The sequence below is a fragment of the Pseudopipra pipra genome, chromosome 2 (genome assembly GCF_036250125.1).
Source record: "Pseudopipra pipra isolate bDixPip1 chromosome 2, bDixPip1.hap1, whole genome shotgun sequence".
In the NCBI taxonomy this organism is placed as follows: domain Eukaryota; kingdom Metazoa; phylum Chordata; class Aves; order Passeriformes; family Pipridae; genus Pseudopipra; species Pseudopipra pipra.
Window position 1 is genome coordinate 27918302 of NC_087550.1, and position 27909 is coordinate 27946210.

The following is a 27909-nucleotide window of genomic DNA, read 5'->3' on the forward strand; positions in this document are numbered from 1 at the left end:
AAATTTTTCGACTAAGATTAAAAAAGCAAAGGTTATGGTTCAGGATTGTATCAGGTGTCTGCTGGGACAAATATACTTATTTCTTCATGCCCATTATCTATGGTTTTAGCTATCTCCAAGCAGTGGCAATTGTTAACAGTTGGAAATGAGAGAAAAGAGAAAGCAGATTTGTGCTCTAAGATTGTACAGAGAAGTTCTCAGGCAACTGGCTTGTATGTTGCATTCATATTCAGAAATGGATCAGCTCTCAAAGCTGGGCTCTTCCTTCTGACTAATGATTTTTATATGCATCCTGTGTCATTTTTTAGCATACAGCACAACCTTCGGGCAGGACCATCAAATTATCCTACTTAAACAGTTCTCTAGAATTTTAGGAAAGCTTATGGTATGCTCCTCTGAAAAAATCATGCACAACAAAAAAGCTTACAGATTTTTTTAGCTAAAATCTAAGATCTGTGCAGTATTTAATAACCCGCGTTACATTTTAATTAGTGATCCCTTGTGGTTTTATCTTCAATGAAATTATGAAATCACAAAACACACCTTAATCATTCTTTATGACTGATCTGTGAAACAAATGCCACCGAAAAAAATACAAGAATGCCTATGCAATTCAGCTACACAAAATACATTGTAACAATCAAAAAATCATCTTATCTTCCTCCTAGTGATAAGATATTCAAACAGTGCCCTGGTGCTGCTAACTCATCTTTAACTCAAACCTCACTGTTACAGAACTACAGAAGCATCCCAGTGACAACCTAGTGCTTCTGAGAAGCATCAGGTTTCCTGGCTCCCAATTTAATTCCAATGAAGTGGTGGGAGTCACTGCTTCCTACTGATGCTTCTCCAAACATGTGCTCAGACACAGCTACATACCATCCAAAATCTGACCAGACACTTGGTTTTGGTATACTCATCCGAGATTCCCAACAACAGCATTCAATGTGACAGGCCTCAGATGGCCCTACCACGGCACATCACTCAGCATAAAATTCAGCCTAAGAGGCAGACTTGCTTTAAACAAACAAAAAAACCCACCCCACCCTTGAGGGGTATTGCACAGCTGTCTGTAAGTCCCAAACACAGCTACCTAGGAATCACCAGCAGTTCAGGACTGAACAGAAAAACTGAAAACCACCACATGTTTTGAAGCAATTAGTGTCACCAATCCTCACTTTTAAACTTCAAAGGGAACAAGAGGAGATGCTTGTGAACAGGTTACCACAACTGACAGAAAGATGAACTGCAGTACAACACAAGAGAAAGTGAATCCATACCTGGGTCTGGATATCATCTCCTGTGACAATGTTGCCAACAGCTCGTAAGGCAGGAGATACAACTTTGTAGTCATTGTGCCTAGAATTGAAAAGAAAAATTAAAGTATTAACCATCCTGAGGCATCTCCATCTTTACATTCTCAAGGAAGGAACATCCATCAGCCAGGGAAACTTCCCTGATAAGTCTGACTTAACTCTCATTACCTGAATCAAAACATTGTGATTTTAAACTAATGGTAAGCCTTTCTAGGGTTTCTAAATATTTAGGCCTTCAGACATCATTCAGCAGCATAAAAATAAAATATTAGAAGAATACAAGTACTTCAAAGTTTAAGCATCCTTGGAAGGGAAAAATAATCAGCTTTAACTATAAAATACACTTAATGTAGCACACACAAAGGCAGAGAATGAGACAGAAAAATAAAGATAGAACCTGTGTGTTTAACTCATACAGCTGTTTGATCACCTTCTGTCATCATATGCATCCCTCCATCATCATTGCTAAATCAGGTTTAGAATAGGAAGGGTGAAGAAAGGAATTTTTTTCTCAAATGAAAACACTTGTTTATAAAAAGTTATTTACAGGCACTATGTTCTATTCATTAATCCAGTATCACATTCGCTTTAATCTTAAAAACCTTAATAGTCTTTTTATTTACATCAGTGAAAACCATTATTCCTTTTTCTTAGGCAATTGAATGTTCCACGTCCTGACCTTAGGCCTGAGGAAATGGCTTTGAACAAGGCCAGTCTCTGTGACCCCAACTCTCACAGCTACACCTCACTGACCAAAGCGTGCATATACTCTTCTACAGTAAGGGTTTAGGAAATTATTTATATTTCAAGTTCCTGGTACTGTCAATTCTAGTAAATTTAACTACTTCTTACATTTCTATCTTTGTTATCCTTTTGCAATTTCCTTTTAGGTAAATATAACACGGTCTTCAATAGCACAGGGAAAATTCCAGTATATATTATGGATTTTACAAAAGTGTAGCTGTTAGACGCAGGGGAAAAAATCTCTTAAGAAATAGCAAAACTAGTAAAAGAAAAGTTCCATTGTTTCTGTTACTCATGACAAATAGAGAACATTGAACAGACAGGTAAAATTAAAGCTCGCATCTTACTCTTTGGAAAATTATGACATTTCAAGACATATTTCATTGAACTTCCTATTGTTACAACCTTGATTTTAGGGAAAAGAGTAGACAGTAAGCTTGCTTATAACAAGTTTCTTACATTAGCAGTTCCACAAGTCTTCTGCAGACTCCTGCATCAATCACAGCCTGGATTTTATCATTGGGGCCATCAGACAAATAGGACAAAGCCCAGCAGGCATCAGCTAATACATCCGTATCATTGACAAAGAGTAGCCAGGAAAGCACACTAAGACAAGGTGAAACCTGTAAAATATTAAGAGGAGAGACATAAACCATTCAATTAGAAGGGCCAATAGATCTATTATTATGTCAGTTAATTTTGTATGTGTCATTATAGGCTAGGCACTGGCATATTAAGGTTCAATACTTAGAAAATTTCAGACCTAGGCAGCACTTCTGTGCAGGGCTGTAGCTACACAAGCACAGAGGAGCACGTCTGCAGAAAAGCACTATGACAATTCTTCGGCCTCTGCAGTACAATGTCTTGTTTATGGTAACTTAAACTCATACTTGTCTGCTAAGATGTTCCACACATTGCTCTACAGCAGCCAAGATGTACAGTGGTGTTCTGCTAAGGGATGGTCATCTCCAGTACAGGAACAGCAACAAAGTTAGGAGGCAGCCATATGAAAACAGTGGTTGCGAATGTCTCCCCAAAAAATTTCATCTGTCAGAAGCCCATGATATATTTCAGAATTTCTCTGACCCATTCTTTCCATTTTGTTTACCTTTCACCACCCTCACTGACTATTTGGCTAGCACCACTTCACAACACATTTCCTTTCAAGCAGCTCTTACCTTGGCAAAATCAGGAGGAGGATTTTTCCCTCTGCAGAGGTTGGATAGAGCCCATACAGCATTTCGAGTCATAGTGAGACGGTTCTGTTTTGAAAGTAATCTAAAACAAACAACAAAAAATTCCAACCCTTGCCTTTTAAAAATCAAAGCCAGGCAACCCTGTAGGGTCAACTAAGTGAATCATTAAAACAAACTCATTTTAACATACACCAGGGCAAAATACAGTAAGATTTTTTTCTACAAAATTACATTCTGAGGAAAATCATCCTTGATAGCTGGATACTAACACATATGCTAGATATAGGAATCTAGTATCCCAATAAGTAAAATAACCATTACACTGAAAGCGTGTTTACTTAATTGCTTAGATACTGATGCAGCAGACTAACAGTCAAAAAGTGCAAGAATTGTGACAAAATTACTCAAAGGAGGACATGCAGGTAGTTTTGGAGAGTTCTCTCTTAGCCAAACTGAATTTCTATGTCAGCCTCAGACTATGAGCCCCACTTTGGCATAGGAAAATGCAAGACCTAGTTTTCCCACAGGACAGTTGCTTTTTCCCGTAGTTATCCCACAGTGTTTTTATGAGAGCACTGGAGAATTCTCCTGCTGCAAACAGAATCTGCAAAGGAGAGAGACTGAGTAATCGTAATTTGGACATGACAACACAAGATGGTGTCACTGTTTCAGCAATAATATGGTCCTTAAGCAGAGAACCATCAAGATAATTAGCAGACTAGAGAAATGGCATGCAATGGGATTTGTTCAGCCTTAGAAAGAGATTGTGTAAGGGGAGATATAACTGCCGCTGGCAACAGTTTAACAGGTGGATAGAGAAAACAGGAAGCCAGATCCTTCTCACAGTTGCATAGTGACAGGACCAAGAGGCAACCATCACAAGGCAAAACAGAAAATTCTGATTAGGTATCAGAACACCACGTTTCACCATGCCACGGCCAAATACTGCAACAGGTTGCCACAGGTGGTTACGGAATCTACTTCTGATGTTCCAAATTTGACTGGTTAAGTAGTTGAGCAACCTAATCTGATCCCACCTGCTATGAAGAAAGGCTTTGAGTAGATGACCTCCAGAGGTGTCTTTCAATTTAAATTATTCTGTGACTCTAAAATAAGCCCAGGCATCCACCCACACTGTAGTATAAAATAGTTCCAGCTTAGCTGCTTCTAAAACATGTTCTCATTTTAGGTTCTATAATAAAGTAGTTCAGGACTCCCCACTAAAAAGTCTGATCAGTCCACAATTAAAAATAAAAAATTATTATTCTTCAAGGCAAAAAACCCAGATTTCAGTCTTATCAGACACTCAAGCAAAATCTGGAAAACATATTAAAACAGACTTACTGCAATAAAGGAGGCAGGATATTACAGTCCAAAACATAATCTCTGCACATAGTGCTGTCTCCAGCAATGTTGCCAAGAGCCCACACTGCCTGTAAAGAAAAACAGAATAGTAATTGCTTTTGTTCTCAAAATTCCACCAGTTTAACATATGTATTAGAGTTGGGAGATACTCTGTTCTAACTCTTAGATCCTGGACAACATAAGAAGGGCAATGCATTCTGGTTGAGTGTTACAGTCAAGCTCATTATATGATTCAGGAATATTTATACAGACCTAAGAGGAATACCATAACAGCCAACATGTATATCTCCAAAGACTCTGCAGGCAGACATAGCCTTGCTCTGTATGCAATATAAGAGAGAAGCTCGTCTCCCCAGGCTTAGTAACATTCTGTTCTACACTCCTCCTTGTTCAGAGCTAATTTAAATCCAGATGTTCATACCACAGGTCAAGCAAGTCTGTATCTACCCAAAAATGTTGGTGTGGAACAGCCTATGTTAGTATTTCCTAAAAGCCATAAAAGCATGCATTATTTACACAGTCAGATAAGGATGATGACAACAACTAAGATAAAGATGAGAATCTGTATGCAAGATAAACCAATATTCAGAATCAAAGAGTTTAGATGAGCATTGACATATATTCTTTAAGATAAAACTATACAAGACAACCACTGTTGCTGATTAAGCCATATGCAAATTGCAAAGACAGATACTTTCTCCCTTGGGCATCAGTACTACCATAACACCTCATTTTGAGAAGATCAAAAATATCAGAATTAAAGATGCATGAAATCTATCCTCTGTAATATGATGAGAATAAAATATTCCATTGTTTTTGATTTATACATTTGGGCCAAGTGCCATTTTTGATATCACTGTCCACTAGTATAAGAGCTATAACTATAAAAATTACTAGCATTCTATGTGAAATATAAAAGCGATTTTATGAATTCCATGCAAATTGCAAACAATATTTCGTCACACAAGAAAGCATACAAAATTCACATTTGCTATTTATTTCAAGTTAGCAGAAGGCTAAGTCACATCAAATAGATACATGTATATGCTTATTTGGTTGGCTTATTTGGCATTTGGCTTCATAGATACATGTATCTATACAACCACTGGAAATACTTCCAATTCTGCATAGAGGACAAAAGCAATCTTACTTATCATGGATAGCAGCTGAATGTCCTCCTCAAATTTCTCTTAAGTTAAAGGCTATGTATTTAGCTGTAGTAAAATGTTTTACAGTGCATAACTTTCTCCAATTGAACATAGGCAAGTTCCCCAAACAAAATAAATGTGTTTTTCCCTACCCCTGTAACTACTGGAAATAAACTCCTCCTCTAAAAAAACCGACAGAATAAGCCAAATTTGTTACCTAAAGGTAATTCTTGGACAATCCAAAATAAACTTATTTATTCACTTTCAACGTGATGTCAATTGATTTACTGCATTAGATTTCTGCTGTAACGTGTTTGTAAACAGTGGCAAAGAGATGCTACTTTGAAAAACAGACTTCAACCACTCTGGAGGCCCAAATCCACTAGCAAACCCTGCAAAACTAATACAGCTAAAACCAGATGTATATACAGATGTCAGCTTGTTAGATACAAAATAAAAAGAGGACTCCTCTGTACCAGTACTACTAACAATACCATAGGATCGGAGGTCATTAAACTGCAAGTTGTGAAGAGACTAGGAGACTGTTCTGGGGAAGGATTAGTTTGTTTTGTTTCCTACTGTTTTCCAGGCTTCTGCTGTCAGCCACAGCCAGAGGCAGGGCACGAGACTATACTGACCTTTGCTGTAAAACAGCACAGCATTATTACTATGCAACATTTCCCCAAAACTGATCCTTGTCATGAAAACTTATTTTTCATTCCAATTCTTACTCTTTCAAACCGTTGTGACAACAGGTTATCTGAAAAGTATAACCTTGGGTCTGGCAGCTTCATGGACTCAAGATGCAGAAGACAGCTACCAGAAAAATTTAGCTTAAGAGACATCCTGGAAAACATCACTTGTGTTAGAACTGCAAGGAACCACACCTGTTGCTCACCGCAATTTCTGCAGCAATGAGAAGCCTAAGATTTCAGACAGGTTCTAAAAAAACTTGTGGATCTTCTAAAAACATTTAGGGGTGAAGAAAGTTAGAATCTGCAATAATTTCCCTTCACTGAACAGTGACTGACTGTGTGAAGATAAAGCCTCCTTGTCTGGACACCCTTACACATACCAAAACAAGGAAGCCGCATTTTACGTGTCTGTGGTCTTTGTTCCGCCATTAGAGCAGTATCTATTTTTAGGGTTGACAACAGTGATAATCACTTAATCCAAGAATCCATTCTGATCCCGAATGACAGACTAGCTTTGCAACAGCAAGTCTCACATCAAAAGGTCTGACCAGAGAAGTCAAATAGCATCTCTACTGCTTTACCCCTCTTGATTTTTTTTATGGCAGTAAGACTTGGCCAAGTAGTTTGATATCACAGTAAGAGAGGATTGTTGAAAGAAATTCTTGTAATGATAATGACTGACAGGACACCAAGACACAAATAATTGAAATTGAAATGTCTTTAGAAAAATATGCAAGGTTTCCTTCAGCAAGAAAACATCTTTCCTTAAGGAATTACTTTAGCTCTTCAGATAAGTGATGAACGTAAATAATTTAAACTCTCCTCAACAGACATTACCATAAATACAAAGCTCTGTCACCAACACACAAACAATGGAAGTTTCTTCAGGGTTTGTTTATTTGAGTAATGTTCAGTGATTTTCATTTCTTCTTTTGTGCACTCCTCAATATCCAAATGCTTGCCATAACATTTTGGCTTTGTGCTACACATCGCCTATGTTTTTATCTTCTTTCCTGGATAGTTGCAGGGATATCTAATTCCATTAAATTTCAGAGCTTATTAAATAAAAAAAAATTGACTCTAAAAACAAATTCCAGTTCAGTACTTTCTAATATCTACATCCAGACCTGAAGATGGCAAGAACCTGTAATTTTAAAATTTGTAGCCTGACTTTTTAACTCACATCTTAGATAGAAAGTTGTGCGTAAAATGAACATGCAAATGCTGCCTTGTTAATTGACAGCACCTATTTTTATACACCTGTATAAATTTCCATCTATTGCTAATAATGGAGATGGGATTGTCGCAGGTCTCCTGTTCATTTTACTCATCGTTGAACTACAGTGTTTTTTCCTGTAGTGCTGAATAACTTCAGTAGTCAGTAACAGTAAAGTGGAAATTCTGTAGGGTACTGTTAAACCATATGGTGCCTTCTGTGAGTAATCCATGTGTTTTTTGACAACCCTCCACTTTCTCCTGGATGCCGAAGACTTTCAGCCATTATTTCATTATGCCTTTGGATATTTAAACCAAGTGCTAAACCAACCACCAACAGTGCATAGAGTCTGTGCCTCTCAGTGGTGAAGAACTATTATGAAGTAAGAATCAACACTTTCTCTACATTTGGCTGTTGACATGGAAAATGGATCTAATGCTGGGATGATGATGGTGAAGACTGACTTGCACACAGGTGTGATTTGCTGATCACAAAGAAGGATACCAGAAGGTCATATTCCTAGAAGATGACTCCTACTATGCCCTAACAGAGAAAACACCTTTCTTTCAGTGGTTGGGTGATCATAGTTCCTTATTTCTCTCATTCACCAAACAGAGAAAGTAGCTCATACTCACACCTTGGCTGTTTTTCCTTATTTTGATTACTAAGACCCAGCTAGTAGGACTGCTGGGTTAAAAGCCAAACAGCACTTGGACACCAGACTTACAGTCACCTCTGGCAAGCAAACAATGGTTTCCAAAGGGAATAGCAATACAAGTAGAAATGGAAAAATACCGAGGGAAAAACACATAGGTTACTTCAGCTGAAAACGCAAACTTCTCCAAAGCAGAACAGGACAGCTGGGGATGCTCGTGCCATCGGCCATCCAGCAGAGCATGATGACACAGATCTGTCACCGTGAGACAATCTCAGTCATCATCGACAGGGAGCACAATGCCTTGCATGGTTTTTGAAGAAAATTCCATGTTCATCACAAGTTGACATCTGGGTTTTAAATACTGCAGCACGGACAGTCAGGAAAGAACTGCAGCTAAAACACCGCTGAAACCAGATCAGCCTTAAGCATGTCTAAAGGCTTTGATGGAGTTCTTCAATATAAATAATTTCAGGCAAGCATATCAACATTTCTAGATGTCTTCTGGAAGAAAACAATTGTGATAAGTGGAAGAAGGCTAGGACATATGTCACTGACTAAATCTAAAAATCAGTACACAGAAACGGGGAGAGGTGAGGAGACACAGCCAAAGTGTTTTTCATAAATAATGTAGATTCTGTGATAAATTCAATTTCACTGACAGGTAAAATGGATGCCAAATGGTTTGACCACTGCTCAAAGAGAAAGACTGACATATAATCTGAGAAAGACTGATATACAATGCAAGCAATGAAAGAGTTTAAGGATGAGAGGGTAATTAAATGTCAGCTCAGTGGGAAACAGATCTTGTAAGATAAATCATTTCAACACATATCGTATTAATTAAACGCAGTTACAGAGATTCCCTCACAGACTACTATAAAACTGCTGATTTAGAATCTTCACTGGACTGTAACTACACAAAGGAAAATGTGCCACACATTAGTTCAAAACTGGCTTATAAATATGAAAATACATGTGGGAAAATCATGATCAGAAGATAAGGTAAACTGGATTCTGTTCCTGAGCCACTGCTAAGGGAAGTTTCAAATAAAAGACAAAAACAACAGTAAATCTTTAAGACTGACTTACTAGAAGGCAAACATAGTGGATAACTAGCCAGTAAGTAAAATAAAAATATTAAAAATATTTTTGTTTATGCTATATTACATATTGAAAATCATATTACCACTAACATTTTCTTCTACAGATTTGCTATCCCCTTTAGAACAAAGAAAGGCTTACTAAACACAGCCTTCAATATTTCTCTTTCTCTTCATCTTTTGCTATATGATTGTAGGGTTACCTTCTGGCCCATCTGCCCTGAACATGTAGTTATTTTTTTTGTATTTTCCTGCAATTTTTGTAATTTGTTGCAGATGTAGCAGGAGTTGCTTGCAAATAATAATCTTCCACTGTGAGACATAATCAGGATGACCATTTTACAGGAGAGAAAATTATGACCAAATATCTTCCGGTTTCAAAAATACAGCTTGAGAAGCCCAGGACCAGATCTGCTCAAAACACAGGCCTAACCATAAAAAAAAACGCTGCTGAGTTGTCCTCAACTACTAAACAAAATGGAAATATTTCACATTGAGCATATAAAAGCCACAGAACTAGTATCCACTTACTGAACACTGATAGGAGCAAATCACCCAGCATCAGACATTAAGCAACAGAAACATATTTCTCACAAACCTACAGTCTCCTTAATTGTAAGAACTTCTTTCCTATTCTCCTCCATACACTATAATGTGTTCCAACTTTAACAAACAGGGTCACAGTGTGACAAATAAAAGCCTCCTTTACCACCCATTCATCTGTTACCAGGGCAACAAGCTGTGCATACACTGCATGAGACAAGAGTCGTCTGGAGAAATACTATGCAATTGTGTACTAATGTTATCCTGTAATATAGAAGTACAAGAGCTAACTTTTCAGTGCTTAATGCTTTTAATTTTTGTCTTGGATGATATTGTGGTGAAGTGCTTGGGTTTTTTTAAAGCTGTTGGGAAAAAAAGGAGAATTTCTTTTATGTTGGCCTGTATCAAAGTCAGGTGTGAGCAGGGCTGCAATCTCTGGAGCTGCAGCACAGAAGCCCACTATGAAAAGGTGTAGGTAACACTCTGCAGGGTACACTTTCCTTCTTTAGCACAGCTTACTACAGAGCAATTTTTAACTGGTATTTAGAGATTATCGGCAAAAGAGAGATCATGGATTTAGCAGCACCTGAACTGCACAGAAGAATATTTTTTGGTAATTACAACCAACTCACTCTGCCTGCCAGCAATCTGAACTTTAACATGTCAGCAGTTTATTAGGAGGCAAAGGGGGAAGGAGACAGATAAACTACTTAACTGTGGCCCCTAAGCTCTTCTGTTAATTCACCCATCTTAAGACTGAAGGTTGCACAACTTAATGTAACCAGGTTCGCTCTTCCCACCTGCTCTCTGAACATCAGCAACAACTTAATAAAAAAAGCAAGTTAGGTCTTGCACAGAAGACTGACTACTAAGAAAAATAAAAAATAAGAGTAGCCCCTACCATACAATTTGGAAAGTAATGCCACCAAGTTCAAAAAACAAACTCTAAAAGGCATCATATAGCTAAGTATGGATGGATTTTCACATGGGTAGAACATAGCATTTATGTGCCATTTCAGCAAGCTCCCTATCACATTTCTAATTTCTACAACAGCAGCAGATTCATTTACTCAAAGCTAAAAAAATGGACACAAAAATACCCCTTATTTTCTTTAACATTTTCTCAAACAACTGAATTCAATTTCTCCTAAAAAAGCCTTTTCAAAAATAATTTAGCCTGAGACAGAACACTGAAAATGGAAAGTTGCAAAGTGGAAGAACTTGAAAGCTAGAAGCAACTGAGGAAAAAAAAAATCTGTCTTGTGGAAAAAGTTAGGGACCCTGAAGTACAGGTGGTACATTCTGAGCCAGCTATAAGAAAGAAAGGCAAGTTACACAAAGCAATCCAATGTTTATGAGTCGGGACTCCTCCAGTCATGCATCTCAATACAGCCAAATGCAAGGTCAGACATCCAGGAACAGAGAATAGAGGTCGCACTTACAGGATGGAGAACTGAACCCTGGAAGTCAGTGACTCTGAAAAGAACAACGGATCATATGGAATAATCAGCTTAACCTGAGCTCGCAGCCAGCTTCTGTGGCTAAGAGTCCACAAAGACACCTTGGATATTTACACACCAAAGTATCAAGTAGAAATGAAAATGAGGTACTATTCCTGCAAACAGCATTGCTGAAAGAGTGCTACTGAAATATCCAGTGCTTGTAATTTCACCACCACAAAAAGATATTGAAATAAAGGAGCATTCAGAAAAGGGTCACCAAAAAACAAAACAAACACCACAAAAATACTCTCATATGAGAATTCAGCACTTAAGTTCATTTGCTCAAGTAAAGCTTAAGCTATGGCCTGCAAGAAGCTATAAGAAAAAACACAGAACTAACTGAGCAGACAACGAAAAAAAAACCAAATACCTGGACCCAAATTTGTACAGTAAAGGTACTTATTTTCAATTTGGGATTAAGATTGGCTGAAACTAAATCTGTTAACACCATTAATGTTTCATCACCCTAAGTCTTCAAAGCAAGACTATATGTCTGAAATACACCCTTGTTCAAACACAAGTTATGGACCTAATGTGGAAACTACTGAATCAAATGTTTGGTCTGTGCTTTACACTGATCCCTGTGGGCCTTAAAGGATATCCATCTATGCTGTAACGAACTTAGAGAACAAACTATGATTTTCTTCTTAGAGAACAAACTATAATTTCCACTCATGCTTTATTTTCAGGAGAAACAGGCGTGAACTTTCCATCTCTAAAGCAATTATTCAAACAAGACTCCCTGAATTCCTCAATACACAGAAAAATACTAACCCATTAGAGATTAGAATACTAACCCATTACCCCATCAGCTGTGGTTAAATATATCACTTCTAGAAAGAGGAAAATACAATACTTGCTTAGATATCTTAACACACACTAAGCAGAAAGGAACTGTTGTGCAAAACTGCCAAATACTACATTTTCTCTAAAGGCCTTCTTACAGGATAGCCTTGTTCCTTTCTGGGGAAGGAAAACAAACAAACAAACAAAACCACAAAAAAACCCCAAAAAACAAAACAAAAAAACCCAACCCAAACCAAACCAAAAAACCAACACTCAAATAAACAAAACAAAATCAAATAAAAAAATCCCCCAACTCCACAAACCAAGACATACACACACAAAATTCAAAACTGTTTTCAATCTTTACCTGTTCCTGTACATCTTCAAACTCTGAACTAAGCAGCTCTATGAAGATGGGGACAGCTCCTGCTTGGATCACTATTCGAGTCTGAAGGGAATTTCCCGAGGCAATATTTGTCAGCACCCATGCAGCTTCAAACTGGAAAACAAAATACAAAAGACAGTTTACAAGGAACTTTCTATGCTACACCAAACATGAAGACTAAATGCCTTTTAAAAACAGAAAGAATTGGCTTAGGAAAAATGTGAGATATTATTGATTAACAGACAATTTGCAAAGTAAGATTCAGAATCATAGTGTTAAGAGTTATCGCTATCACTTGAAATAAAAACTGCAGAAGTTCCTTACAAGAACATCAGGTTTGCTGTGGCTTTTCAAATATTTTTTTTGCTATGCATTTATGTTACCTTTGCCTTTCCTTACTGCCTAAGAGCCTATACACAAAAAAATGTGCTTTCCCATGTGGCATGACACCTGCATTCATTGAATCACCAATGAAATTCCTGAAGATGCATGAAAAGACATTGTTTGAAAAAGCTTGATTGATATGAAGCAAAAAAAAGACTCAAAGGAGATTAAAAAAAAAGGAGATTTCTAAAAAAATTCAAAGTGCTTGTCTCCAACTCTGGTGATCAGTATCACTGCCAAGCGTTATTAAGTGTACGATGGCTTTTTTCAAGACTTGAAGCAAAACTGAGATCCTGAATTAACACTTAGCATATTTTAATTGGTTTTGTAATTTATTTTTATTTTAATCTCTACCTGCAAAAGCATTAACTTTTTAAGATGAAATGCAAATTTAATACTACCTTACACAGGCCCAAGAAAACACAGATTCTAGAAATCCAGACTTTGGTAGATTTCTGTATCCTTTTGGTTCAAAAATCAGTACACTACAGTAGCAAATTTAAATCTTATCAGATACATTCAGAATCTATAGAATGAAAAGGTTATGAAAAGCTGAATGAAAAGGCAAACATCAAGAAACAATAGAAATGGAAAGCTGTAAGCTATAAATGACCAATTTTGATATTACTAACTGATACTGATCTGGAAGGATTCCACTAAAAATCCTGTTGTATCTTCCAAAACTACCTATCTCTGAAGAGCAGCAAGGACTTATATTTAGGGTTTAATCATAAAAACAACTCCTGCTAAGGAGATGCACCAAATTCGAAAATAGGCCTGAATAATAACTCAAGAATTAAGCCTAGACTTGTAAGGCTTTTCATTTTTATGTGTTATTAAAGACTTTAGTTTTGAAAATACAATTAATCATGTCCTCCTGATCAGCTACAGGAGAAATTATCTTCTAGTAAGATATGATCAGAATAAACAATTCCAAAATACCTCACTGTAATACACAAAGAGAATGGCCTGCAAAATAAAGCTGAAACACAATGTCAAAACAGCAAGGTCCATTGTCAATGAACTAGAAGCAAAACACTCAGGCCAGAGTTTAAGTCCAGCATAAAATGTACTTGTTTTCCTGTAATTTTACTTTCCCTGAAGTGCGTATCCAGTGTATTGAGATAGAGTGTAACACAACTATTAGTCATCTTTCAACCACAGAGGTTTCTTACTCATATTTTAGAACTTGCCCTTAGGCTTCCTAATGGAAGCCACCAGCTTGAACTACGCACAGCTTGGAGACTCACACTGTCTCCAGTATAAGTCATGGAAAGGTGACTGACAGGTCCTCCCTCTCTGTGGACACCTGACTCTCCAGGATGTGGGAACCAAGGAAGAGTCACATGCAAATGGTAAAGGTATCTGTGTAGTATTGTTCTTTTTTAAGATTTCTCCCCCTCATCACAACAATATTTTCCACATGAAACAAATGTATTTGTTCATGTATTGAGTAAGTGACCATAGAGAAGAGGGGAGCTTTTTTAAGCCTTGAATTCACCTTGAGTAAAAACAGGACAGAGGAATTCCTAATAAATTAGGCCTTCCTACCACTGATATCAGAAGCCTAGTTTTTACAGGATATTCCATTGACAACAGCAAAGAAAATGGAGCATAAAATCCCATAAACATTCAAGTTCATTAACACAGAAGTTTCCATATTCAATCCACTATACAAGTAGCTATACTTCCTACTTCACTATTTCAGAATGAGTTGAAAGTCCTTTCCTTCTACAGCTAGGCTACAGTCAGGAATTCCTAGAATACCAAGGTCAAAGGAATATTTTTGGAAACAATACAAACAATAAAAAGTGAAGACAAGAGGAACTTCCTAACTGATCACAGTAAAAATTCCACATACAGACCCTGAATTGCCAAGCAGGTAGAGATTTGGCAAGATGAAGAAAAATTACCCAGGTTGAATGAAATATCAAGAGCAACAAATTCACTTATATTTTCGCTACTTTCTTAAAAATTCTTCAAAGGACAAACTTGCAAGTTTCCACTGACTGATTTTTCCTATTTCCATGTAAAAATCAATATAGGTTACACAAATAAGGCCACAAGAATTGCTTCCATTTATTTGCCTGTCTTAGGTTCTGTGCTAAACCCCTATAACTGATAAAAATAATTCCATTTTTTTTACATCAGACAGCTTACAAATTCTCCACTGAATTGCAAACTAACCAGCTTAAATCTGACACATACTCTTAGTTACTGTCCACAAACTCCTCAAAGGTAGCTAACAGACCTCTGGAATTCTGTGGATATCAATCTGAAAAGTAATACCTATAAACAATTTCTCTAATGTGTAAGAAAACTATCAGTTTTCTGTATATCTCCATCTGCAAAATTTGGATTTTGCATGGCATTAACAAACCTGTTGCCCTATGGATTTTGAAACAACACTGATTCTAGCATATATGTTGTATTTAATGGTTACATGTTAAATTAACATGTTTTACTAGATGATTTGTTTTTCTTCACTTTCTACTAGCCCAGAACAACTCTGGCCAGGAAAAAGGACAGCTGAAAATGAGACAAAGGTCCAAGAAAAATTAACCACCATTGTAGCAGATGCAATTCAGTTTTTCAAACCATAGTAAGTTTCAAAGTTTCTATGTTTATAATTACAGATTGTAATTCTAATTCTAAACTGTTTTTTAAATTAATCAAAAATTTAAGTCATAATTCTAAAGATTTAAAACTGTCTTCAACTAGTAAAAAAAAAAAAAGACAAACATTAAAAGCCCCAAAGCTTTTTAACTGTTGAGTTCCAAATTTCAAGCTCTGTTTTTGTTGAAGTGCACAGATCCCATCCTATCCATCACACAATGCATCTCAGACCTCTCTCTCTCTCCTGTCCTGTCCCCAGAGGTCTTGCCAGAAACTCCAAAGATAAAACAGCATTTTTAATATAGGGAAGAAAGAAAGGTAGTACAGCTAAACAAATCACTGATTTTTTTTTTCTAATTTGCATCACCAAATCCCTTCCCAATCTAGGAAGACAAATATATTTATATACCTGTAATGTACAGTTTTCTTTTCGTTTGAGGAACTCCACAAACCTGGCCACCACTCCTTGTGTGCTTATGACTTCATCTATTGGGGGATTTGGTTCTGTTTAAAATAAAAAGTAAAGTTAGATTTCTTTGTAGGGAAGTTCTCAAATTACTGCATCATAATAATATCCACTAAATACTGACTGCTCTTCTTTGAGAGTGTGTTCTTTTTCTACAATACTTTACTAAAAGGCATCGGATTCCTATCTGTCAACATAAGAAAACTTCAGTCTGAATTTTAAGGTAATGAGGTAACATGATTCAAAACACTAATGCACTCAGTAATTTAGGCAGATCAACTTCACAGCAGCAGTTCGTGTGCAGAGAAACCTCAGTATATCAGCATATTTGAGCCACAGAGACACTGCCTACAACATTCAAACTTGCATTCAAGAGGAGATATCACATCTGCAACACTTAAAACAGATTTCAAGACAAGAAGTGACTATAACTAGCTGACAGTTTGTAAAGCAGACCTTGACCCAGAAATTTCAGTGTGAAATTCAATCCTTATTGCTGTCAAAGTAAAAACATGTACCAGGGAGGCTTCTACATTTTTCTCCACGTAATTTCCTTACCTTTAGAAAGGAGCTTTCGGAACTTCTGGGTGGCTGAAAGCTGCTGTTCTGGACTATTGGAGAAAATCATCTCAATCATATCAGAGGTGATGACTGCACTCTAGGGTTCACATGCAGAAACAGAATGACAGTGATAAGAGAGCAAAAGGGGGGGAAAAAAAATCTGGGATTAGCGGTAAACAGGTTATTACATATGTTAAACCAGTATCAAGTTAATCTCTTATTGGGTAAAAACCTAGGTAAGACCATTATAGACAAGGAAGGTACATCTACGTAAGCAGCATAATTTCAAGAGCAACATTTTTTACTGGAAGCCAAAATTCAAATTTTACTCAAGATATGGTAAAAAAATTACTCTCCAGAATCGTTTACTGGTATTCTCTCCCCTCCTTTAAAATAAATGTAAAATTGTCAGGTTCAACAGAAGGTAGTTTAAATTGGAATTGGAATTACTCTTTTGCAAGAACACCACTTTGACTGTGTTATTGTTTAGATTTTTCTACCATGTAAATTTTGACTTATTCTGTTACGCCAAAATGTACAGGACCTGTCATTTCCAGAAGAGTTGCCAAACCTAATGCTTGTCATCATCATCAAGTAAGAGTATTAAATTTTCCATAATACTAATGGTTTCCAATAATATGGCTAATTAAATCAGCAACCTTTCCTATGCAAGGTAAGATCTGACATTCTGTTTACCACACATGTATTTAAAGAAACATAAGAAAAGTTAGATTTTTTTCTTCCACTCTAATCTAAATCAGATCCCAACCTTTAGACAGGGAGATAGATGACAGTGCTGAAAATACTTAAGCTTTGTCTGTAACAGCTAACTGCTCCAACTATTAATGGCCTGAAACTAATGATATTTAACACTGCAAACTGTATAATGGCAATATCTCAGTTAAGCAGAATCCTTTCCTAACTATCTATATAAGCTTCCACACAAACAATCAATGGTATTTAGGATTTGTCTGATATTTTAAGACAAATTCTTGAAGAGTAAAACTATATTCTATTAATGAACTTCCACATTGTTTATAAGCACTTCTCTGTTTCTTGGTAATTTTCAAGGTCCATATAACCACCAACAGAATACAAACCTCAGCCTGATTTCTATGAAAATACCACTTGCATAGTCCCAGTATAGACAGTGTGAAGATCAGTGGTCAACCTTTTAAGTGAGGACTGTACTTTTCTCAAACCTCTCTGTTATAGCCTGGAAACCTTACCATTTGTCTTTTCAGGAAGAGAACAGTGGTAAAGAAACGAGGAGAGAGGTTTTTTTTCTAGCTTGTAAAGGAGTTTATGGCCTTGTGCAGACAGATAAGCTATATCTAGCTGTATTTCCAATACCCTGGTTAAAAGTGGTGCCACTTGAATGTCTGTTAAGAAAGATTTCCATTGATCCCGTTTTAAACTTTGTAAACTGCAATAACACACTGCCTGATTTGCATGTTCATGTTTCAAGTATAAATTTCAGATTAAAAAGAAACCAAGAACTTTGGGCAACAGTTGATAAAATCACCCATAATGGTGAACATCAGAACCAGGCAGTAATCAGCCTGCCAGGACAATGATGTTTTATTTAATTTTCTTGAGCACACATCCTCTGAACAACCACTCACCCTATCCATAACATTTTTCTCTCATGTAATCTGTTTCAGGGCAGTTCACTGAGACAGATGTTTCAGAGCTGTCCATAAGCTCTTTGAATGCATTTTTCACATTCTTCTGGAATTCCATTCCCCTCAAGTCACTGCACAGCAGACCTGCCCAGTTTCAACAAAAAAGACTGTATTCCTTTCTCGTCACTTACAGAAGTCATCTCCATGTTGTTCATCTGAGCCTCGTGGAAGCCACCATCTGACATTACTTCCTCCTCCGCTTCTTCCTCAGCCGTTGCAACATTTCGGCGTTTAAACAACTAAAGAGAAAAAGTGTTTCATACATATTATACAGCCAATACGTGCACAGCACATCATGTTAGGCTGCAATAAAAATTACACATGCTATTACATGAAAGAAGCTTAGATGCTGGCTACAGGACTTCACCTGACAGTACATGGAGAAAGTTTTAGCAGTGGAGTAAATGAAAAAAAACAATGCTAAAAGATTGGTTCCTAACATTTCTGAAAAACTTTCACTGATGTTCCCTTCTCTTCTTCACCATCCACCTCTACCTACAAGCATCTCCAGCTTCCAGACAATTGCTTTCTTGTAGAAGTTCTGGGGCTCAGAGACCTGACAAATTGCTCTGTATTACAGATCTTTATAGAACACCTGCAGAGGTTCTGATAAGAGAGATACAGCAGCAAAGAGAAGGCTCTGGAGGATGATCACACATAGCATTGATATACACTGGGATGAGCAGAATTTGGTTGCTATGACTTAGAGAAGGTACCCAGTTAAGAGATGTCATGAGGAGAGCTAGAGAGGCTACAGCTTCTCTCCTTAATCCAGCTGTCTCATTGGAAGGAACATTAGCAGTAAGAAGATGGCTTTGAGGGTGCTGTTGAGCACAGGAGGGAGGACTCCAGCATTAAGCCATGTCAGATTTGCACCACTGCAGACAGGCAAAGCAGAGCCCTAACACGGACCTACCGCTAGTCTTTTCTCCAGAGAAGGTAGGTAGGACACTGTATGCAAAACTGCTAAGTGTACAGCAACTCCAGGTCAGTGATAAGCATTCCTATGGAATGCTTTTCCTACTAAACTACTGTATGATGTGCCCACTTAAGCTCAACAAATGTCCAAAAATATAATCTTAAACCAAAATTTATACATTGTCAAGTTATAAGAAAATTCAGAGGCCCGAGGTTGTTTTTGTGATGTTGTTCAGCTAAAAAAAACACAAAAAAAACAAGAAACCCCACCAAACAAAAAAATTAATTGAAACTTCAAGACAACAACCTGAGAAGAACCAGGTCAACAAATTATTTCTTCCCTCAAGAAAACCATTACTGCAACTTCTAAGGACTTGGTCGTATCTTTTCATCCTTCTATTCTAGCTGTAATGTTTTGTTCCATCTCACCTCAGCTTACCACTCTTTGAACAGATTAGAGCCACCACAACTCAGAGGAAAATAAATAAACAAACAAAGAACAAAATAGGAGTTCCTCAATCATCTTCAGTGCAAGGTCAGTCAGTTCTGTGAAATCTTTAGGCTGCTCTGGCCAACCCTGCACTTAAGTGAATGAGGAGCAGTCACTCTGAGTCTCGTAGGGCCTGCAGAAGAGGCAGTAAAGTCTGCAAGCGATTCTGATTTCAGACTGACTACCTATGAACTTTGAGGGCAGGAACAACTAAGAAAGGGCTTGGGAGAAGCAAAAGCCAAAGACAATGCAAGACAAGACTGTTTCAGGACTGGCCCCAGTTACCACAACTGCCGTGCATTACCTGCTCTTCTCTCTTTTGCTTCCGCAGCTGAAGACCCTCTTCCTCCCGCCTGCGACGCATCTCGTCGGGGTTCAGAGATTTGTTCTTGTAGCTCTTCAGTCGGAAATTCTCTTTTCCTGAGGTCGTCATGATTCCTTCACAATACAAATAAAAAGAGAAGACGGAAAAAATTACTCTTCAACACATCATTTCATATTCGGTCTCCACTCCTTAAAATCTGTAGCCATGAATTTCCAGCCACTGCCTCCCTATATCCCATCACCTAACTTCCAACAGTTTAGAAGGTGTAAAGCAAAATTTCACAGAATTGTCACTTTGGTGTGCCAGTTCTTCACATCGGTCGAACAAACTTATATTTTATTCTCTGAGGCTGCAGCGAGTAAGTGAAATATTTTATTAAGAAAGAACTGAGGTCTATAAGGCAAAGTATATAGCCTGGGCTAAAAAGAAAACTGCACGACTGATTTTTAGCAATTCTCCACACAGAGAATTAGCCAAACTACTTACATACCCCTGTCTTCACTCAGAAGTAAAGGTGTCTTAGGTGCTTTTTAGCTTGATTTACTTTGCCAGTCAGTAGAGGGGCTTTTTTTTTGAACTTCAAATAAACACTTTAAGTAAATTTAACAAAACCCTGTTGAAGAAACCCTGTGTTCTTTCTATCCAGACAAGGCCTACAAGGAAATGGAAATGAAAAGAAAGATTTTAGATGAGGATGGTTTAACCATTGAAAATGCTCTGTTCTGCAAAGAAAGCAGTGCTATTGTTCCCTTCCTCCCCACCCCCAGTCTCTAATCCTGTCACTGTTTATGTAGAGGGGCCTTTTTTCAGTCCATGCTTTCCAAGTACCATCTGTCTTACGTAACTCAGTGGATCAGCATTTTTAACTACCCATGAAAATTTTCACATGTACATCACCACACTTTGGAGTTACTTAGCATAAAACAGTAAGTATAATACTGTGTGGAAGGAACACATCCCCCCGAAATCAATGGGCTGTGGATCAAGTCTTTACTCTTAGTGCTCCATTCTGCTGCTACTTCTCTCCTTACATCACCCCCTTAAATACAAAAGGGGTTGGGAATCAAATTCTCAACATGTCGGGATTTCCATGCATCTTCATAGAGATGCACGATCTTCAATACATTGTAACTATCTGTAACACAAAATTTAGGGAGCTACACTATACATAAAGTTACTCCACAAGGCTTTAAAGCTCTCTTTGAAATGCCCTAACGCATTGTATAAAATACAATATCTCAAATACCATAAGCCCAGCATCACCAGATGATAAATGATCTCCTGTGCACTTTTTACTTTAAAATGGAGCAACATGAATGTATACAGACTCTCAACAGCTAAGGTTTCCTATTAAAAATACATCAAATCAAGTCTGCTCTAACCTCCTCTTCTTTCAGTTAGCACAAAGAATTTTAAGAGAATAAAAAATAAAGAGGATACTCAAATGTGCTTCTTGTTAGAGCCTCTTTTTAAGTTGTTGCTATCTGACAATCAATTTGAAGAATTCTGACGATCAGAACTTACTTTAACAGAAAACATTTTGGGCATCACTTCAAGAGTTATTGTATTCTGACAACTGAAATTTAAAAAACTGTTCAGGAACACAAACTACTATATTGATTATCAGTCAGTCACAATTTGCACCAAATGCAACATAAAAACCTGAGCATACAGGTAGGTAATTCAGCAGCCTAATTTTGCTGAAAAGGCTGTTCTGGAAATTACTTTTTTTTTTTTAATAAAGGTACTACAAAAAGATAAATCTCAGAATGACAGAAGTTCCCTACATCATTCTTAACATCTTTGAGACTCCCTTCTTCCTGTCTTTACATGTTTGTGCTTTAAGTGTTTGTGTTTCTTACAGTATGCTTGGCAACTACATTCTCTTCCCATTTTTAGTTCAAGTGACTACTACCTGTATATTAAACTTACATACTATCTGAAGAAGCCCTGAATTTTAACTGTAAAAAGAAGTTCAGGCTAACAAGTACTCAGAATTTCTTTTGTTCCTAAAATATTTTGAATAAAACATTTGGTGTATTTTAGAATTAGCAAGATGAACTGAAACACCAGATGGACAACCATGAGCTAAAAGGACATGCCAAACAGAAAAACAGCTTTGCAGACACTCCAGTCATTCTGCCTCTGAACATGAACAAACACGGGCACAGGCCACATTCCAAACAAGATCTCGGGCCCTCCACAACGTTATTAATAATTCTCCACTTTTGCCTGAAACCTGTCTTCCCAAACTCACAAGATTGTATTTGCCTTTATTTGGGATTTCAGGACTTTGATAAATTCCTGTGGTCCTTTCACATCTTCACTTTCAACCCCTACAAGTTCTTAATCTCAATAAATCCTTGACAGGGAACATCTTCATCCCTTAATACTGAAATTCATCCAACTTCTATTATGCAGCCTCTCCATATAATGTTCTACTGTTTCAAAATTTCAATGACAGTACCAACTTCATCATAAATGTTTCTTTAGTGTATTCTTCCTTACTGTATTTTTTTAACTAGTTTCCCCTCATCTCCCAACTTGCATATTAATTTTCTTTTGATTAATTTTGCTTCTGACTTTAAGGTAATAATTTCCATTTTCCTTTCAGAGTTCTATTAGCTCACTCCTGCTGTACCTTATGTCATTGTTTCATTTATTGAAAACACAGACACAGGATTTACTTGAATTCTCTCTCTGATTTTACCTCAACCCCTCTACCCAACAGTTTCACAAGAATTATCTTCTACTTCTTACACCCTTTACAAGCTTTAGCCACAACTTTTGGCTATGCTCATTTCTGACTTTCAAGACAGCTCATTTTGCTGACTAACCCCTTCCTCTATCTTCTGAGTAAACTGTACACTTAAAATCCTTTCAAAATAGTATATTGGGTTTTACCTGGGAGTACAAATGCCTGCCACCAAATGACTGGGAAGAGTTTCTTTTATTAAAGGTGAAAAAATTAAACTCCCTCCACCACTGAGAAGTTACCAATTCCACTAGCAATTAGTTCAATAATTTATTTTATAGCAGGCCCTCACTGGTAGTAAATAAGCAAAATCCCAGCACATAGCCACAAATCCATTTTACATACCTGCCAATCTAACCTGTATAACTATTAAATCCATAGTTATTTTCTAAAAGTAGCTTTTATGTCCTGAATAAATCTTAAAATCAATTATTTCTTCACCATTCTTTTACTGGTTTCCTGACTACTGATGAAAAATTCAATGACCCCATCAGGGATTCCATCTAGCCCACACATGCTGCTAACATCTTCAGACCTACTCAAGTGTGTGAGCACACAATGGCTTTTCAGGACTGAAAATACAACAATTCTATGTTAGTTGTTACAGTCATCCAAGGATTGTTTGCTATAAATCTCCTCCTCTATTTTTCAGGATGCAGCCTTTCCCCCACACTAAGCAACAGAAGCAAACCAACTTCAAATTGGCCTTCAGCAGCTTTGTTGTGACTTAGCTGAAAATCTTTCAGTGGTCACTAAGTTCACCCATGTAGCAAACAGCAAACTCTAGATTTTCTCTGCATTGTCAAAATTAATGCTACTTCTGGTGAAAATCTGTGGTGGTTGTCATGGAAATGTTCTACACATCTTTTCTTTCCTAAAGATAGCACAGTATTGTCCACATTTTTTATACTCCTGGCTACAGATAAAAACCTCTGGAGACCTGGTAAGGAACTTTCATGGTGTATTTTCAGGCTTTTGTGCAATACCACTCAAACTCCATATGACAGTTTCTCCTCCTCAGTTTGGCTACTATTAAAAAAAAAAAAAATTAGTAAAATTAAACTCTGTCTATTCCTGAATGTTTGCATTTCTCTAAGGAAAATATGATCCCAATTTTTTTGCTGATTAAGACAAGAACCCTACCAAATGTCAATGTGTTCCAAGCACACACTTCTGGGGGAAATAAAAAGTACTGCATTTCTCCTTGCTCATCAAGTAAAAGAAATTCAGAAGCACCGGGAAACACAGAGTCACTTACTGCCATGACCTACCTTATCCCAAGCAATCATCTATATAGGAACAAAAATGAACTCCTTGCCTTCTTAAATCAGATATCACTGTCACTAGACTTAAGAGCTTTGCCAGAAGGAATGCCATGTGACTAATACTCTTGGATATTCCACACGTCAGAGGTACCGAGATGTAAAAATAAAGCCCTTACAAATCAAGACCTGTGTAATAGTATATATAACCACATATATTTTTTTATATGTAAGAGTAACATATACACCATGTACATTTTTTATATGTAAGAGTAACATATACACCATGTACATAGAGCTGAAACCAAGATTATGAAATACACTGCTGATATTAAAGACTGCTGGAGACAAACTTTCCTTCTTTGGAAGTAGGAGTGGGAATAGCAAACCTATATAAGACATTCTACCTTCTAATAGGAGTATAACGGAAGCAGAAGACTTGAAACTTAAGGCAGAGAAGGAGGTTGAAGAGAAACAGTGTGGAAAAAAAAGTATCTAAACATCCATGATCTTCCATAATATCAGTGTACATTTCCTAACTAACAGAGCAGTTGACAAAAGGAAAGGACTCACTGGAGGCAGACTTGTGAGCTCTGGTGTGCTGTCAAACTGCTGTCTCTCCTTTTGATTCCTGCCAAAGAGAGAGGGAAACAACCCTGAAAGGACAAGCCATGCTGGAAATGGCACTGCCAGGACAGAACTCTAAGCAATGAGAGAAGCTGGAATCACTCAAGGTAATCAATGTACAAACACCTTTATTTCCAAGGAGATTTTAGCTTGTGTATTGGCTCTGCCATGGGACTCTACACTTCCTGGAGAAGTTACATCACAATCATGCTTCTTGACATAATGCCAAATACCTACAGCACAGCCTGGACAGATGTTTGACCAATTCACTGAGGTGTGATTACAGGATGCATCACCCTCTGACACTCTTTAGTGTGAGACTAGAAAACCTATCCAATTTAAAGAAACTAACTTGAAAGTAGCACTTGATCATTCTTTGCTCTCATCAGCACACTCTCTACAAATTCAACATTTTGGCCACAAATGTGTTTGTTTTTTTTTCCCATGAAGCACAGATTTTAGATAGTCCTTCTAATTTGCTTTTTAGCAATTCAAAGGCAACAGATCAGAATGCTAACAGAACTACTTAAATCTTGTGGAAGTAAACAGATTTCTTGGAGGTGACAGACAATGAAAGGTCTTCATAATAGAACCATGAATAATACAGTGCATAGAATGATAAAAAATATCATCTGGGATTCATGCTATTTCCCAGGAAAAACTTCCAGAGCAAAATCCTATGTACACATCCACCAAGTCTCCATACTGTTGTTGACAGTGCTATCTGAGGGGAAAAAAGAAATTAAAAGAAAAACAGCAGACTGACTTCACTCTTCACTGTCACCTCCTGTTGTTTGAAAAACCAGCTCAGCCAGATTAACATTCTGGTGAGGATGTATCTGCTTCTTTTCCAAAATTATTTGACCAAAACATACTGGATTAGAGGGGTCTATTGGAATGCCCATCAGTAGAAACACCGATATTACCAGAGGGACAGGTATTATTTTCTAATTTCAAATGGCTTCAGGTTCCTGTAAAGCTCAGGACATCTAGAGGGAAGGATATTTAATCATCTCATCTACAAAAAGCTGTTATTCAAGCACAGCCATTTCTCAAACCTATGCTTAACCTTCTCTAGTTGTAAAATGGGATGGGGAAACATGTCTTACAGGCACCATAAAATTAACAGTTACAGTATTTGTAAAGACTTGCAAAGTAAGTTTCACTGATGATATATCAAATCCTGGCACTTAAAAGGAAACAAAATTGTGTGAATTTCATTTTCTGTGGTTTATGGAAGCTGCAGCAGCAGAACAGCAGGGACCCACACTCCTAGGGCAACCATCACAGGAGAATGATGGAGAAGAAATGAAACCACCACCTTCTGCTATGCAAAAGGCCAGAGGATTAAAAGAGCTTCAACTCCTTTAACCCAAGAGTTGTAGCAAAACATGGATAAAACATATAGCCTTGAAACAGGGTTTAGACTTGAAGGGACTTTCTGTCAAAAACTGGAAACAAGAAGGGGACTTCTTCGTGGAACTACTGCCCATCTCCATATTTGTCAAATGCAGGCTTCCTAGTCCTCCTAGCGTTTTTCCCTGCCCAATAGTAGGCCTTAATTCACAACTGTTGCTGTTCTAGCACTTTTATAAACCTGTCAAAGAGCAAACAAGTATTAACCCACCTAATTTACAGCTAATTTAGCTTTAGGTCACTTGGCAAGTTGGACTGGTACCTGCTTAATAATGAGAATAATCTCAAAACAATTCATACAAGGCTTGAAAAGAAACAACACTGCACAATATGGAATGTGATACTACAGACCAATTACAAACCTCAACATTGACTGTTGCTCAAAAGCAAACAAAAAAAATGGAGAAAAAATAGACTGTGTTGCCTGAACAACGTCAAGGCCACCTGATGTCAAGTCTGCAGGGATGTCCCATGTTGACACCTCATCTTGACAAGATGAAAACGTGGTTAAAATAAGACACCATATCAAAGGTATTTCTGCAGAATTACTAATCTTGAAGGGTAAAACAATTATACTCCCAGGTAACATTCAGAAAAATTTTCTGTGCTTACAAAAATAGGTATTTATTAAGACATGTGCTTAAAATCAGGCCAATATCAGCTTGCCAGGTCCCTGATCTTCTTTACACTAAAAAAAACCCACAGTCAAAACAAAAAAACAAGGAAGCATATTTCTGGTTGCAGCAAAAAACAACCACTAACAGAAATAGAATTACTTGACACTTGGTGCTGTCTCAGAAACTGATCTGACACATCAGCCTGTACTACTACCTAAGCACACTGACAGCCACATAAACAGACACTTAATTTTTAAAAGCTTGAGGATTATGCACTTTTTCTTTCTTTTTTGAAGAAACACTGATGACGACATTAAGCAGTAATACATTTACAATATTTAGTGGAAGGAGAGGACACCCCCCCCAATAAAAGATTACACACAGTACATCCAGCACTTCACTATACATTTTCTATCATAAAGACATTTCCAACATGTTTTGAGTCCCATTTTTTAAAGGTCCACTTTGACTTAACAAGGCAGCAGATACACCTTTCCAAGTTCCAGAAAGCTTTTAACTTGAGCAAGAGGGCAAAAAAAACCTGACTGTCAAAGCCAGGTCAACTTAAAATGAAAACTTCTTCAAATTTGTTACCTGAGACTTTCTGATTTGAGTTGAAAATGCAAAACTCCTTTACTGCATTCAAAGACAATGCAGCACAATAAATCTGTTTAAATGAAAAAAACCTCATTTCTATGAGGTTTCTGTTTTCTACAGTCCACAATCAACCTGCAACCAAAAAGTTCCCACAAGTCATAAAACAAAGCAGCTAGTGATGGGGAATTAAACTTTTCAGCCGCACAGGATTACACTAACATTAAAAAAATAACCTCACGTTAATGTGCCCATCTACATGAAACAACAGAAGTGATTATTCCTGTGTAATGTAATCTGTTTTTCTTTTAAAGCAGAGATACATTTGTATTTTGATTAAGATTACAGCTTATCCTCCCTGCACTTACAGAATGAGCTGGCCAACAATGTATTTTCTGTAAGGTCATATCTGAAAAAGAGACTGTTTTAAAAACAACATTTGACAGTCATCATCTGTCAGAAAAAAGATCACCCTAAAATTGCTAACACCCTGAACATTCCTTACGAGAGAACAAGAGTGCACCTTTCAGCATTTCACA

At 37.2% G+C, this 27909-nt stretch overlaps 1 protein-coding gene across 6 annotated transcripts in view; it reads right to left on the reverse strand.

Annotated features, from left to right (window-relative positions):
* KPNA1 (karyopherin subunit alpha 1) overlaps positions 1 to 27909 on the reverse strand; it is a 51148-nt gene that overhangs the window by 18620 nt on the left and 4619 nt on the right. For 2 of the 6 annotated variants that reach the window (XM_064644581.1, XM_064644587.1), the window contains exons 2-10: positions 20079 to 20212; positions 18498 to 18605; positions 16679 to 16778; positions 16064 to 16158; positions 12637 to 12768; positions 4601 to 4689; positions 3239 to 3338; positions 2520 to 2683; positions 1281 to 1359 (exon numbers count right to left, since the gene is read on the reverse strand). In XM_064644581.1, coding sequence (XP_064500651.1) covers positions 1281 to 1359; positions 2520 to 2683; positions 3239 to 3338; positions 4601 to 4689; positions 12637 to 12768; positions 16064 to 16158; positions 16679 to 16778; positions 18498 to 18605; positions 20079 to 20207 — 996 coding nt within the window. In that variant the 5' untranslated portion in view covers positions 20208 to 20212. Of the gene's footprint in view, positions 1 to 1280; positions 1360 to 2519; positions 2684 to 3238; positions 3339 to 4600; positions 4690 to 12636; positions 12769 to 16063; positions 16159 to 16678; positions 16779 to 18497; positions 18606 to 20078; positions 20213 to 20585; positions 20707 to 24689; positions 24737 to 27370; positions 27390 to 27909 lie in introns of those variants that run through there. The other 4 variants (XM_064644583.1, XM_064644585.1, XM_064644584.1 and 1 more) reach the window with 4 other exon arrangements.